At 41.8% G+C, this 15118-nt stretch overlaps 1 protein-coding gene across 3 annotated transcripts in view; it reads left to right on the forward strand.

Annotated features, from left to right (window-relative positions):
• The window catches only part of LRRC20 (leucine rich repeat containing 20), a 116656-nt gene that overhangs the window by 20623 nt on the left and 80915 nt on the right, over window positions 1–15118 (forward strand). For all 3 annotated transcript variants that reach the window (XM_074958945.1, XM_074958946.1, XM_074958944.1), the window contains exon 2: window positions 367–496. In XM_074958945.1, coding sequence (XP_074815046.1) covers window positions 415–496 — 82 coding nt within the window. In that variant the 5' untranslated portion in view covers window positions 367–414. The remainder of the gene's footprint in view (window positions 1–366; window positions 497–15118) is intronic.

Here is a 15118-nt window from a genome sequence, read left to right on the forward strand (position 1 = left end):
AATTCACTTTTCACTGCAGAGTGGAGTAGAAAGGAAGTGGGGGAGGAAGGATGTTCCATGGTTTGAGTGCCAGGCTAGGACTTGGAAGACCTGGGTGGAAGTCCTCCCTCTGCCACAGACTTCCTGTGGGACCTTGGGCAAGTCGCTTAGTTTCTCTGTGCCACAGTTATCCTCATTTTACAGATGGGGAAGTAGTTGTGAGGTTAAATGCAGCAGATTCCCCTTAATAGCAGTCCTGATATTAACTTCTGATTAATAACATTTTACCAGGAATAAATCCCGTACCATTGACTGCTATTTTTACTTGTCCCTTTCATGATATGTTAGCACACTGGACCCTCACTGTTTTTGTTTCCTCATTCACAGTTTCCTCTGTGGAAGTGCTTCCCTGGTGGGACTGGGTGTGGTGCCTGCATGGAGAAAAAGATGGGGGAAGCTGTAGCCAGAGTTGCCAGAAAGGTGAATGAAACAGTGGAGAATGGAGCAGACTCGCTAGGTGAGTTAATCAGTCTGGCTTTGCTCACAGTGTGAGTTGGTCCCATACAGAGGGGCCCTTCAACCAGGGACACTAGGCCATTATTCTCGGACTCAGTCATTTAAAAGGTTGTTACCAAGACAGCTGGAGAATGGTTTTTAGTTTTCCTACCAGTTTGTTCCATTTATATTTTGAAAAATGTTGATTTCTCCATCTCCCGATCCATGTTTCCAAAGAGAGCAGAGGCCAACATGGCTTCTTTCACTTAACTTTGGCATGCGTGTGCTAGCATGGTTAATAATGTCATCAGGGATGTACATGGTTCAGAAAATAATGTTAATAATTAACTGTTTGCAGCAGGATACTTTAATTATTTTCATAATACAAACACTTTTTTTGTATTTATTTTGAATGAATTGTGCATTTTAAAAGTGCCAATTATTGCCAGGTTGGTTAGCTTTCTGGCAGAGGTCCCTGTGTCATCTGTTTGGAGTAGAGACTGCAGCCTGCTGTGCCCCCAACCTGGTATGCTGACTAGTTCCTTTGTAGGAGGATGGAAATAATGTTCTCTTTGAAAATGTCAATCTGTTTGTAAACAGAGGGCTAGATTTTTGCCTTCTCAGTGTCCTATTTTACACTGCACGGGTGGTGTAAAGGGCTTGCAGAGGGAGTGGAAGCAGCCCTTACAGACTGTCACAGGAGGGGTTTCCCACTGGAGCATAGAGCCAGCACAATTGTCCTGTGCTGGCCTTTAGTGCATCACAAGACCTTGTGGTATGGTAGGGGAGTGAGGAGGCATGGTTGGACCATACTGCCCGCTGACTATTCTGTGCTGGTGGATGGCTCCATAAAGAGTCACTGTAGAACAACATCAGTTAGGGCAATTCCTGTGATTGCTCCAGTGTCTGCCACGGACTGTTCTAGTCTCCAGCCATCTCCACAGTCTGTAAGGTAGAGAGGTGACACACAGCAATCTGTGTTCCAGCCCTTTTCTGTGCTGTGCTGAGCTCAGTTTGGCTGCTGTCCAAAATGAAAACCACAGTCTTTGTATTGTACATGGTCCTCCCCATCTGATTGTAGGGAGATGTACAGTCAGTACAGAAACCAGTCATTCTTTCAGTTCTATCAACACTGTCATCTTCTGGTATGTCACAGGTGCAGTCTTTATTCAGAGTATAGAGTCCACCACTATAGATGACATAGACAGATAGCACTGTGGACATGTACAATCCCAAATCTATTACAAAGGCAAATTTTACAACAATATCCTCAAAGTTAACTGTCAGCACCCCTTAATGAAATCAGAGAGGGCCATATAGTTGACTTAGCCCTATTTTATCTAGTAAATCATCTGTCCTTCATATTCAACACACATCAGTCATTAGTTTATGGTTTTCCACCCAGTAATGGGAATTGTCCATGTAGTTCGAGAATTAGGCCTACCAGGAAGACCACAGGTTCTTAGAAGGTTTAACTGATTCCTAGTTATCATTTAATTAATTTCTCTTTATCCCCTATCAGTGTCCTTGGATGCTTTTTAAGTTGGCTCTTTGTGTAGATACTTTGACATCCTATGTGCAGCCAGAAAGGTACATAAGCTCTGCAGGATACGGACTGTTTTTTTTTTTCCATCTATATAACCTTTGACACAGTGGGACCTCAATTCTAAATGGAGCCCTTGGACGCTACCATAATAAAGTATTAAGAATAAAAAAACTGGGCTTGATTGAAATGAAAATACCTCAAGAACAGTTGAACATCTTCTACAGCTGTTCTTTTTGCTCCTTCATCTATCAGTCTCCCTGCCTAGCAGGGGAAATAAGAGAGCCGCTATACTTTCTTCTAAGGCATGGCGCCTCACTTCATTCTACAGCACATAACAGACTGATAGTGTGACTATGGTATGATCAGTTCAACAGCATGCTCCTGAGGAGCCCCGCTCCATGGGCCTTGTATCTTTTAGGCTTAGATGATAAGGAGGACATGGGCAATTTTAACATACTGTTACCAATATGGCTGAGATCCTGGCAAGTTACTGTCTGCCCTTCACTCTTCTCCCTCTGACACCCTTTGGAAGTTCTATCTTGGGTGGCCTCTCCCCATCCAGAGGTACTTTGAAGTAGAGGTATAAATGCCAGCTCAAGGAGACATACATGTATGCTAAAAATAGAGTTTAGCTGTGGTGGCACAAGCAGTGAGAGGGGCTAGCTGCCCCAAGTACATGCCTGTAAGAGATACTGAGAGCCCATTTCAGGTGGCTAGCCCATCCCGCTGCCCATGCTGCAGTTACTCTCTTTTTAGCGTGCTAGGTTGATCAGAGCTAGTGTGAGTACTGTATATTGCCTTCAGCTGCAGTTTACACTTCCAGCTTGAAGAGTAGAGAACCTGACTGAGAGTAAGTCTAGATTTTTAAAAAAAACATATAATGAACGGTATGGTAAAGCCCTAATTAAAAAAATTAAATCAGAGGACTGGCTTGCTTTAACTAAATCCTCATTGGGTCTAGTTACTACCTGCAACTTCTCTCCTTAGGCAGGTGGAAAGTGTTCTAAACACCCCACAGGCATAGCTGGTTGCCTAGATCAAATCCTCTTCTCCCAGGAAGAACATCCTTCCCTTAGCCAGCCCTCTGCCTTCTGGGGGTAGCCATCATAATGAGCTCCATCTGGGATGCTTACTGCTTCCCAGTGCCTACCTTAACCCTCTCCTTACTTCTTAGGTGCATGGCTTTGTAATTACCATCACACTCCATTACCCTTTCTTGGCCTGATGGAAGCATTTGCTTCCCTACTCATTTAGAACTTTGTTCCCAATACCTTTCTTATTCTAGCAGATACTGTATAGTTCCCTGGCTCATCCAAAAATAAGCCCCTAGAGCTTACCATGACAGGCAAAGTGACAAGTGAAGGACCCACCTTTCTTCTCCAATTTGTGTTTTTCCAAGGGCACAGAAAAGGTGTTTATATCTCCATCCTCTTATTTAGGGAACTGCTTGATATCTGTTTTTAAACTGAGAGACCAACCCAACTAACAACTAATGGGTACTAGTGCCTTCAGTTCAGCCATGTCTTTCAAGACACTGATTTCTCTCTGTCTTTCTGGGTTTGCTCAGTATCTGGAAACTGGAACTTATCCCATGCGCTCCTGTTGAAACAGACTTTTTCTCAGGCTCTCATATCTCATGCCAATGATGCTCTTCCTGTTCCCAGTCATCCTGCCTACATCATTCCTTATCTTAACAGCACACTTCATGCTCTTCAGTGGCATGACAACACCACGCCAGTGATGTCTTTTTACAGTTCTGGTTACCTGGCTGCTTTCTGTTTTATCCGCCAGTTTCTCAGTTTCCCTTGCTTCACCGCAACCATGGATCTCCAACTCCTAGATTTTCTCCCCATTTTTTGGGCATTCAGCAAAACCTGGGACAGTCCTCACTAAAAGCTTCACTTTTCTTTTGTTAAAGCTTGTAGTATTCGCAAGAAAGCAGGGAGTCTCAAGTTTCAGTGAAATGCTTTTATTTAGCAAGTGTATTAATGACATGATGGGATGAAACTGGATGTAGTATCTTACTCAGAAAAAGCTCTTAAACTTTGTCTTCTTCCATGTCTCTTTAGTAGGTTTTTCAACAGAAAATTGGGTTTTGTCTATATGAAATTTTTTACCAAGTGTCTGCTTTCCACAGAAAATTTCAATATTCTGTTGAAAACCAAAACATTTTGGGTTTTTGGCCAAAAAATCATAATATTTTGACAGGTCTGACCTTAGGCATGGGTGACCAGAGCAGTTGCCCAGATTGCCAACTGCCAGGGTAGCAAATCAACTGGGGAGGCACCTCATCATTTAGCTGGTCAGGTGCAGGGGGTAAGACGGCATCAAAAACATTTTCCATCCTGGACAGCAAAACACTTAGAGGTAGCCCTGTTTTATGATTCAAATGCTGCTGTGGTGTCTCACAGAAGTAGTAGGTCAGGTGTCTTTATGCTCCCATTCTTCTCAATGGAACTGGGCAAGGCTTTCTGTCTGACCTACATCTCCTTTGATGTACCATGGTCAGTGACTCCTACGTGCACTCCCACCCTTAATTGAGAATGGAGAAGAGTGGTGTATCATGGGAGATGTAGTTTGGCCAGAAAGTAAGACCCATAGAGGAGAATGACAACTCCCATGAGGCATGATAGCACCATGTTGAATCAAAATATTTCAGTTTGGGGACAAAATACTTCACTGAAAAGTCAGACTTTTCTGGGGGAGCCTATTTTCCAGCGAGCTCTACTCTGTCTAGCCTGGTTCCTGTTAAAGGTCTTCAGGGTACTCCAGATGGCATTATGGCACAAAGCCTTGATAGATATGTTACTCTCCTTTCCTCTCAATACTCTGTTAGCTTCTCCACAGCTTGGAAAAGTACCTAGACACGGGTCTCACGCAGTGTTCGCTCTAATTTTTTACATTCATGTGTGGAATGAATTTTGTTATGTGCACCAATATGGAGGTGGTGGGGGTGGGGCCAAGGGGTTTGGAGTGTGGGAGGGGGCTCAGGTCTGGGGCAGAGGGTGGGGTGGGGGGGGTGAGGGCTCTGGCTGGGGGTGCGGGCTCTGGGGTGGGGCTGGGGGTGAGGGGTTTGGGATGCAGGCTCAGGGATGGGACAGAAGGTTGGGGTGCAAGGGGGTGCTGGCTCTGGGGTGGGGCCACGGATGAAGGCTTCGGGGTGCAGGCTGCACCGGGGCTGCAGCAGGGAGATAGCACTTCCCCCAGCCCTCTCTTGCCCCAGCAGCTCGGAGCCGGGTGAGAGTTGCCTCTCCCCAGCTGCAGCAGCTCCAGCGGGGTGGGGCTGGGCTGGGCTGGGCCGGGGGAGGGGCTCTTCTCCCCACCTGCGAGGCCCTTGATAGCCTGCTGCATGGCCACACAGCTTACAGGGAACTTAGGTCTCATGCTCAATCTCATCCAAAGGTAAATTTAAACAAAATAAACCTCTTTATTCACCAAGTGTTTGTTTCTTTAAGCAACAAGGTTGATATATTTATGGAAATTTTTACTAGCTACATAAAAGAGCATCCATCCTAGGCTCTGGGTGTTCTTGACAAACTCTTGATAAGTTACACATAAGACTTTACAGTTGGACCACTACTGCAACAGCAGTATACATTTAACAATAAATCCCTACCAGCAAAACGACCTTTGAGTTTCAGTCTCACCCTTCTATATATGTACCAATTTTGACACCTTCCACAATATTTGTTTTTTCTTAAAGCTCCAGCTCTGAGAATCACACAATTCTGCGAATCACATCTTTAATGAAAAGAAAGGTCAAGTTTCTAATTCCCTTAGTTTTGCACAGAAAACTTGAAAATGGGATTTGTGTGTACCCTAAAGGCACAGAAACCAGAAAGCAAATAAAAAGCACCCCACATTTTTTTTGCTAAAAATCTCATGATTTTTTGGGAGCCTGACTCTTGATTTATAAATGCTCAGGTTTGGCAATACTGGTGTATTTAGACAGACTTCTACCTGAATAAGGGCTGAGTACAGTCTATCAGATTTGGCCTAATGGGTATTGAAAATGTGTTGTACAAAGGTGGTAGACATAGAACTGACAAGTTTAAATTCCACCAGAACAGTCCTCAGGCCTTACTGACCACATTTCAGAGAAAATGTATGCCTCTCTTATGTCAGTAGTTTAGGATGATATGTATGTTATTTTTTTTAAAAAGTAAAAGGTTAAAGTTAAGGCTGAGTGGTGGATCAGAAGTTGCCTTGAAGTTATAGGAGATGGTCATTTATTACTCGGCAGTGGGGAATTGGTGAAATTCACTGTATTGTGGCATGAACTGGCTTAGTAATATGTCTCTAGACTTTATAACATTTAATTAAAAAAATATATTTGTATGTTGTGTAAAGAAGCTCAATCTATTTCATTTATCCAAGAGAAAGTTAAGAGATGACTTTACCTCCGGGGTAAAAGATTACCGATAGTAGGCGGGCTCTTTAATTTAGCAGACAAAGGCATAACAAGATAAAATGTCTGGAAGCTCAAGCTTGATAAATTCAGGCTAGAAATAAGCAGTACATTTTTACCAGTGAGTGACTAATCATTGGAATATCTCACCAAGGAATGTGGTTCATTCTCTGTCACTTGATGGGGAATTGGTCACTTTAAATCAAGACTGGATATCCTAAATGATATGCTACAGCTCAGCCAGAAATTATGGGTTTAATGCAGGAATTGCTGGGTAAAATTCTGTCAGACTTGGATGGTTAAAATCGTCATTTCTGGCCTTAAAATGTATAAATCTATAGGGAGATTTAAAAATATTTAGGTGCTAGCTGTATTAAATGTCAACACCCTATTACTCTTAACAACCTTTTAACAAACCTCAGGATCTACCCTGCAAACACTTGCTCTCATGCTTGATTTTTCTCATGTCCCAATGAGGTCTCTTTCTCCAAAATCTTAATTAGTCACTGCAGTTAAATAGGTTTGTTTGTTTGTTTTAAACAAAAAACAAGAGTCAATACCTTCACTTCTTAGATACTCAACTTTCACTTTCTTTCCTCTTGTGATATCACAATTTTACTAGTTCTCCAATCACTATAAACTGTTCTAGATTATACAGGACTTGACTTTCCACTTTAATGAACAAAGCGGGGGGAAAAAACCTCTCTCTTTTTTTTAAAAAACAAACGAACAAAAAACAACAACAACCAACCAAACAAAAATACCTTTCAGGCCTTCTTTATACGTCAGAAAAAAGCAAAAAAGTATGCAGAATCCTTTTTTGTTTTTTGTTTTTCCTTTTTGCAGGTTACTGTTAATCCCAAATTTATCTTTACAAATGAATTCCCATGCAGGGAGATTGCAAGAAGAGAACCAACGCATTGGCAATGATGTGACATTTGGCAATGGATTTCTTTCTTTGAGGGACCTGAGACCGAGAGAGATGACTGGCGACTACTTGTGAATACTTAAATGTTAAAATAATTTAAAACAACATAAAGACAAGTCAGAAATATTGGTGTTATCAATCAAACCTGTAATTGACTTGATTCAGTTTGCATAGAAATCCAGTAGGTGGTGCAGTTTCATTTCTGAACAATGGCTAAAACTAGATTATTTGATGAATTCACCTCATTCTCAGATTCCCCCCCCAGACACACGCACATACCCTGACAGTGGAAAAATGAATGAGGATATTTTGAAACTGGATTCCAATGCAGGCTTAGCACTTCTGATTATTGCAAGACCAAATCTTGCTGTTTATAATTAAAGACTTGTTGCTGTTTCTCTGGTTTTTTTTTTTTTCTTTAATTCCTGTCAAGTTTTCCTTATACTATCACTTCATATAGCTTAATGTTGTTCTAATATAGATTGCCTTGGAAGTAAGAATAAATCATTGGCTTTGATATTTCATCTTGATGACAAAATTAATAGCAAAATAAGAACAGAATGGCTAATGAGTATTTCTGACTGAAGGGAACCTGTTCTGGTCCCCTTAGCAAATTTAGGACCCATAATTCACTGCTATAGGGTTAGACAGTGCAATGGTAAAATCATCTGAATCCTATCTGTTCAGACAGCTTCTTACATGCGGGAAACTGCTGCAACGAGGAATGACAGCTACAAAGTATGCTGGTATAGATGCAACCTATGCACCTGATCTAAAGCCCACTGAAGTCAATGTAATTACATTGCTTTTAATGGGCTTTGAATCAGGCCCTATAAATTAGCAGATGAACATTGTTTCCAATGACATTATTAGAGAATTTTAAACTTTGGTCACCTATTCTTGTCATGTCTAGTGCTCACCCAGCCTGTGTGGAAAAAGTCCTATACAAAGAATGACACCAGTAGGGTTCTGTAGGAAATTACTGAAGATTGTAATTTTCTATTAAATTCTGTAAAACTTGTCCAAAAGGGAGCTGTCCCCATGACCTTACCATCTGCTGGCAAGAGTCTGGCAATGGTAGCATTTCCTGGGGGCAGTCTTTTACCCTATGGCTCTGACCAAGGGCTCCAGGTCAGTTACCACTTAAGCCTCTTCTTCCCCCCAGCCCCGGGAGTAAATGTACAACAGTGATTTATACCTAAAATAGCAAGTGGCCCTTTAAATAAAGAAAAATATTAGAAAAATCAAGAGAAAACCATATTGAATCAAAACTAAACCATAGAAAATAGCATCTCATCTAAACAGCACAGCCAGATAAGGTACGCTCTTGCAGTCACAGATTTAAGATAACTAGGGTGTAAATAAGGACTCAGGTTTGTCCAAGTGCCCCAGTTATATCCCCATCTTCACCCCCTAGATCCATTGTATGTCTGTCCCAGTGTTGTTCTACATTGAGTGGAACTCTGTCTTTGCTTATTAAACAGTATGTGTTCCCATCCTCTGTCTCTTCATGTATTCTTTAAAAACTCTTACAATCTTGCTAATATGTTAGCTTTCCTCTGCATACACCTTTGTTAAACAAAGTCCATTTGCACGCTATCATGCTGTGTAGGTACTTTGGGAGTGTGTGTATCTCCTGTCACTGTAGTACCTGAGCAGCTAACAGATATTAATGAGTTTATGCTTACTGCACCTCTGTGAGGTAGTAAGTAATATTATCAGATGAGGAAATTTAGACATGGAAATGTGAAGATTTATGCAAGGAAGACTGGCAGAGTTGGAAATTTGAACCCAGGTCTCCTAAATTCCAGTACCATGCTGTAATCAGAAGACTATTTTCCCTCCTTATTGTCTGTCTTTCCCTCAAGTATTAGCTAGGAAGGCATCTTTGTTTAGTTCCAGTCATAGGTAATTATATTTTTCTATAATTTCCTATTTCTTATTAATACTAATCTATATTGAATTTAATTTCTTGATGGGCAGTCTTTCCCATCACAGGAATACTGGATTGTTTAACTGAAGTGTCAGATGAAAGATACACATTGTTATTCATAAAAATAATTTGGACCTGTCCTATAAAATAATTGACTGTGATCACAGTTTAATGCAGTATTGATCATCTTATTCTTAAGAACATGAAAGAATATGATGAGTGGAAAAATATATGCTTGAGCGCTAATTGGACACTCACATTATTTGTGTGGAACTCTTTGAATATTTTATAGTGGAATTACACTGAGATCATATGAAGTGTGATAATTCATGGAAACTATGGACTCCATTGTAGACAGGAATATCTCAATTGTGGGGTCAAGATCCCAAAAGACACACAAAATGTTTAGGAGATAGGATGGTAAAACTAGTTGACTCAGTAAGAGTTGATAAGAATTAGGGTCAGAGGCTGGATCAGACTCCTATTGAAGTCAAGCAGTCTCTCTCTCTCTCTCTCTCTCTCTGTTGACTTTAGTGGGAACTGGATCAGCACCAAAGCAGATTTTCTATGATGTACTGATGCCTTTCTAGCTCCCCACAGCTTATCTTATGTGAGCCAGGAAGCAAAATGAAATAAACAAGAATTATTTGCACACAAGGGGTAACATTCATCCCTTTGCAGAGGGCCAGCACAAAGCCTGTGCATCACTGAAGTCCCACTCTTAATTCCATGTAAGAACTGTTTTGAGGACATAAAGGTGCACAGACCTTCTGCATAGAAGTCAAGTTCACCCAAGATTCATTCTACTTTATTGTTTACACTTGTTAGCGAGAGATCCCCAGCTCAGTTGAGGTTGCTGTCCAAACTAGGAGCTGGAAAGGGAAATTGACATCTGCCTCGGTTTCCTTTTGCACCTTGCCCACTAAAGAGTAAACTCCCTCAGCTTGGCTCTTTGGTGTTGCAACTCCCTACATATTGATCTAGGATCCTGAAGGAAAACTGAGGAGGATCCATGTGTGAAGATCTTATCATAGAAGTGGCACAATCTTCATCACATGGAACCTAACAAAAAAGTGAAATGCCTCAAAATGGATAAAGGGGAGGCAAGAAATTTCTTAAAATGGCATAAAATATGAGGAAAGGCAGAAAGAGGATCTGGACATAAATAGATAAAGGAAATACTAGAGAGAAAAGAGATTTATTTTTCAAGAAGAGGGACAGATTGGCAGAGAAGCAAGTACTTTGTCCATATTAAGTTACAATCATTTCATTTTCCACTTTCAGCCTTGGATATGGAGAGTTTTCTGATACTGTTTAAATATTATGACTAGAGAAGTAATTTTGAGACTGCACCTGGATTTATCAGGAGAATGTAGAAGATATGATAATCTGGGCTCAAATAAAGCATTTCATACTGTGCCTCAAAATATCAGAATGAAAAAATTATTTCATTATCAGCACTGCCCCTCGCACGAACATATGGTGGAAGAAATATAAGCAGAACATAATCATTAGAATTGGGTGAGTAACTGGCAGCCAGTAACATTCACATCTGCTTAGGAGTTGTGCACGTTGTATAAATTCATTATTCAAGTATTGCTAAATGTCACATGGTGACTGGCCCCCTAAGGGGAGATGAGGCCAGCCCTTCCTGTGACACATTTAGCTCACCTCACCACGTGCAGAAAATGAGCAAAGTCACATGGCAGGCAGGTCAAGTGACTAAATTAGGCCTTCTGGGTTGGAGATGAAATAAACCCGGAGAGCCAGAAGAGAAAGAAGGGAGACTCCAAATAGGAAGTCCTGAGCATTAGGGGTCAGTAGAGAGCAGAGAGAGACTCAGAGGAGTCCATGAGAGCCTGCAGGGTGAAAGCGAAGCCCAGAGGGTGGTCTGAAGAGGGTCTGAAGTTTGAGAGGGAAGTCATACAAATAGACCCTCAGGAAGGAGGGGCTGTGGCTAGCTTTAGACTATGCGTGGAAGATTGTTTTGGACTTGGATACCCTAAAAGTGGTGGACTTTTTCTTTGTGACTTAGCTGGAGGGTGAACTCACTGCAGCAACCAAACCAGACTGGCAGGTTAGAAGATTCAAGCTGAGTGAGGAGAAACTGAGGCAGAGGCCAGCTTGAAGCCAGACTGGGTAGGTGGTACTGCTACACTGAATAATTCATAGTCTGCAGATTAATTCCCAGCCATCCCAAATGAGACAGGAAGGAGATGGGGCTATAGCTGAGTCCCTTCCCCTCCCTTTGCACTGACAAATAGAGTTGGCTGCTTACGGAAGGGAGAGCTTGCTGTTCTCTCCTAAGAGGAGTGATCCCTCAGCCTGTGTGTCAGGGAGCTCAAGACACATGTGCTCCTGAGTGGTAAGCACTCCAATGTCGGCCTAGCCCTTTAGAGGACAGCTAAGGGGAGCATTTTTCACCTTCCTCTGTAGCGTGGGGCACGGGTCACTTGCTGGAGGATTCTCTGCACCTTGAAGTCTTTAAACCAAGATTTGAGGACTTCAGTAGCTCAGACATAGGTTAGGGGTTTGTTATAGGAGTGGGTGGGTGAGATTCTGTGGCCTGCGTTGTGCAGGAGGTCAGACTAGACTATCATAATGGTCCCGTCTGACCTTAAAGTCTATGATTCACAGGAACAAATTTAAGGAGCCAAACATACGTTGTAAGTCAACACCCTCCAGGGAGGGTGGGGAGGTAATAGTATTTAAAGGGTTCAATGTTCGGGAGGGGAAAAAATATTGCGTAGAGCAGTCCAAGGGAAAATAAGGAGGAGTAATGGAATTAAATTAAAACAAGGATGATTTAAGCTGAACTTCAGGAACATGTGGATGGTAAGGCCAATTAGTCTGTGGAATGATCTCCCAAAGGAAATGGTGGAAGACTCGCTGCCTGAGTAGCTTTACACTAGCCTGGACAGAGTACTGAAAAATTTCATAGAATCATAGAAATGAAGGGCTGGAAGGGAGCTCGAGAAGTCATCAAGTCCAGCCCCCCCTGCACTGAGACAGGACCAAGAAAACCTAGACCATCTCTTGCAGGTGTTTGTCCAACCAGTTCTTAGAAACCTGCAGTGATGGGGATTTCACAACCTCCCTTGGAAGCCTATCCCAGAATTTAACAACTCTTTTAGTTAGAAAGTTTTTCCTAATGTCTAATCTAAATCTCCCTTGCTGCACATTAAGCCCATTACTTCTCATCCTACTTTCAGTGGACATGGAGAACAACTGATTACCTCATCTTCATAACAGCCCTTAACATATTTGAAGCCTGTTATCAGGTCCCCGCTCAGTCTTCTTTTCTGAAGACTAACATGCCTAGTTTTTTTTAACCTTTCCTCGGGTCAGGTTTTCTAAAACTTTTAACATTTTTGTTGCTCTTCTCTGGACTCGCTCCAATTTGTCCACATCTTTCCTAAAGTATATTGCCCAGAATTGGACACAGTACTCTGGCTGAGGCCTCATAGAATTTCAGGGCTGGAAGGGACCTCAGGAGATCATCTAGTCCAACCTCCTGCTCAAAGCAGGACCAATGCCCAAATAAATCATCCCTCACCAGTGCCAAGGAAAGGAGGACAGTTATCTCCCATGTCTTACATAGGATACTCCTGTTAATACACCCCAGAATGATGTTAGCCTTTTTCCCAACTGTGTCACATTGTTGACCCATATTCAATTTGTGATCCATTATAACCCCCAAATCCTTTTCAGCTGAACTACCAACTAGCCAGTAATTCCCCATTTTGTAGTTGTGCATTTTTGCTTCCTAAGTGAAGTACTTTGCATTTATGTTTTATTGAATTTAATTTTGTTGATTTCAGAACAATTCTCCAATTTGTCAAGGTCATTTTGAATTCTAATCGTGTCCTCCAAAGTGCTTGCAACCTCCCCTTCCCCCAAGCAATGTGTCATCTGCAAATTTTATAAGCATCTTCTCCACTACGTTATCAAAGTCATTAATGAAAATATTGAATACTACTGGGCCCAGGACTTACCCCTGCGGGACCCCATTAGATACTCCTCCCAATTTGTCAGCAAACCATTGACGACTACTGTTTGCGTATGGTCTTTCAAACGGTTGTGCGTCCACCTTATGCACCTTATAGTAATTTCATCTATACCACATTTCCCTAGTTTGCTTATGAAAATTTCATGTGGGACTGTGTCAAAAGCCTTATTGAATCAAGATCTATCACATCTACTGCTTCCCCCCATCCATTAGGTCAGCAACTCTGTCAAAGAAGGAAATTAGGTTGGTTTGGCATGATTTGTTCTTGACAAATCCATGCTCTCTCTTCCTTATAACTGTATTATCCTCTAGGTTCTTACAAATTAATTGTTTAATAATTTGTCCCAGCATCTTTTGAGGTATCGAAGTTAGGCTAACTGGTCTATAATTCCCTGGGTCCTCTTTGTTCCCCTTCTTAAAGATAGTTACTATGGCTTGGTCAACGTAAGGCAACTTGCATCGACCTAATTATGTCAGTGTACACACTACAGCCTTGCTCCGACCGATGTAAGTGCCCTACTACAGTGACATAACTGCACCTCCAAAAGAGGCATAGGCCTTATGTCAGTATAATTAGGGTGATGCAGTGCCTGTGTAGACACTGTGTTTACTTATCCCAGGCTCCCTGTGGTAGGTAGTGGGAAGCCAAGAGCCTGGACCAGGGGGGCAGCTGGCTCCTGGTGGGGAGCCGAGAGCCTGGGCTGTCAGCCCCCTTCCCCCCCACTGCCCATCTTAAGTTGGTGGAAGGGCCCCTGGTGAGGACAAACACCACCAACAGAAGGAGGGTAGTGTGTACATGTACTACCACAGTATGTTTCTAGTGTAGACTTGCCCTATGTTTGCCATTCTCCACACCTCTGGGACCTTGCCTGCCCTCCAGGAGTTCTCAAAGGTAATTGCTAATGGTTTTGAGATTGCTTCAGCTAGTTCCTTAAGTACCTTAGGATGAATTTCATCAGGCCCTGCTGACTTGAATACAATATATTTAACTTAGCTTAATATTCTTTTACCTGTTCTTTCCCTTTTGGCTTGTGTCCCTTCCTCCTTGTCGTTAATATTAAGTGCGTTGAGTATCTGGTTGCCATTAACTTTTTTAGTGAAGCCTGAAGCAAAATAGGAATTAAGCACCTCAACCTTCTTGATGTCGTCATTTTTTAGTTCTCCTTCCACAGTGAAGTAGAGGACCTGCGCTTTTCTTTGTCTCTCGCTCCTAATGTATTTAAAGAACTTCTTGTTGTCTTTTATGTCCCTTGCTAAGTGTAACTCATTTTGTGCCTTTGCCATTCTGATTTTGTCCCTACATGCATGTGTTATTCTTTTTTACTCCACCTTAGCAATTTGTCCATGTTCCACTTTTGGTAGGATTACTGTTTGATTTTCAGGTCATTAAAGAACTCCTGATGGAGCCATATTGGCCTCTTACTGTCCTTCCTGTGTTTCCTTTGCTTCAGGGTAGTTTGAAATTGTGCTTTTAATATTGTCCCTTTTGAGAAATAGCTAGCTCTCCTGAATTCCTTTATCCCTCAGATTTTCTTCCCATGGGGAGCTTACCTGTCATTTCTCTGAGTTTGTTCAAGTCTTCTTTTTTTAAGTCCATTGTCCTTATTCAGCTGCTCTCACTCTTTCCTTTTCTTAGAATCATAAAATCTATAATTTCTTAATCACTTTCATCCAAATTGCCTTTCACCTTCAGATTTGCTACCATTCTCTTGGTCAGAATGAATTCTAAAATTGCTGAACTTCCTCCATTTTTCTGAAGCAAAAATTTGTCCCAAATACATTGCAAGAACTTACTGGAAATTTTGTGTTTTGCCGTTAAG

Source organism: Natator depressus, chromosome 7 (assembly GCF_965152275.1).
Source record: "Natator depressus isolate rNatDep1 chromosome 7, rNatDep2.hap1, whole genome shotgun sequence".
NCBI classification, from domain to species: domain Eukaryota; kingdom Metazoa; phylum Chordata; order Testudines; family Cheloniidae; genus Natator; species Natator depressus.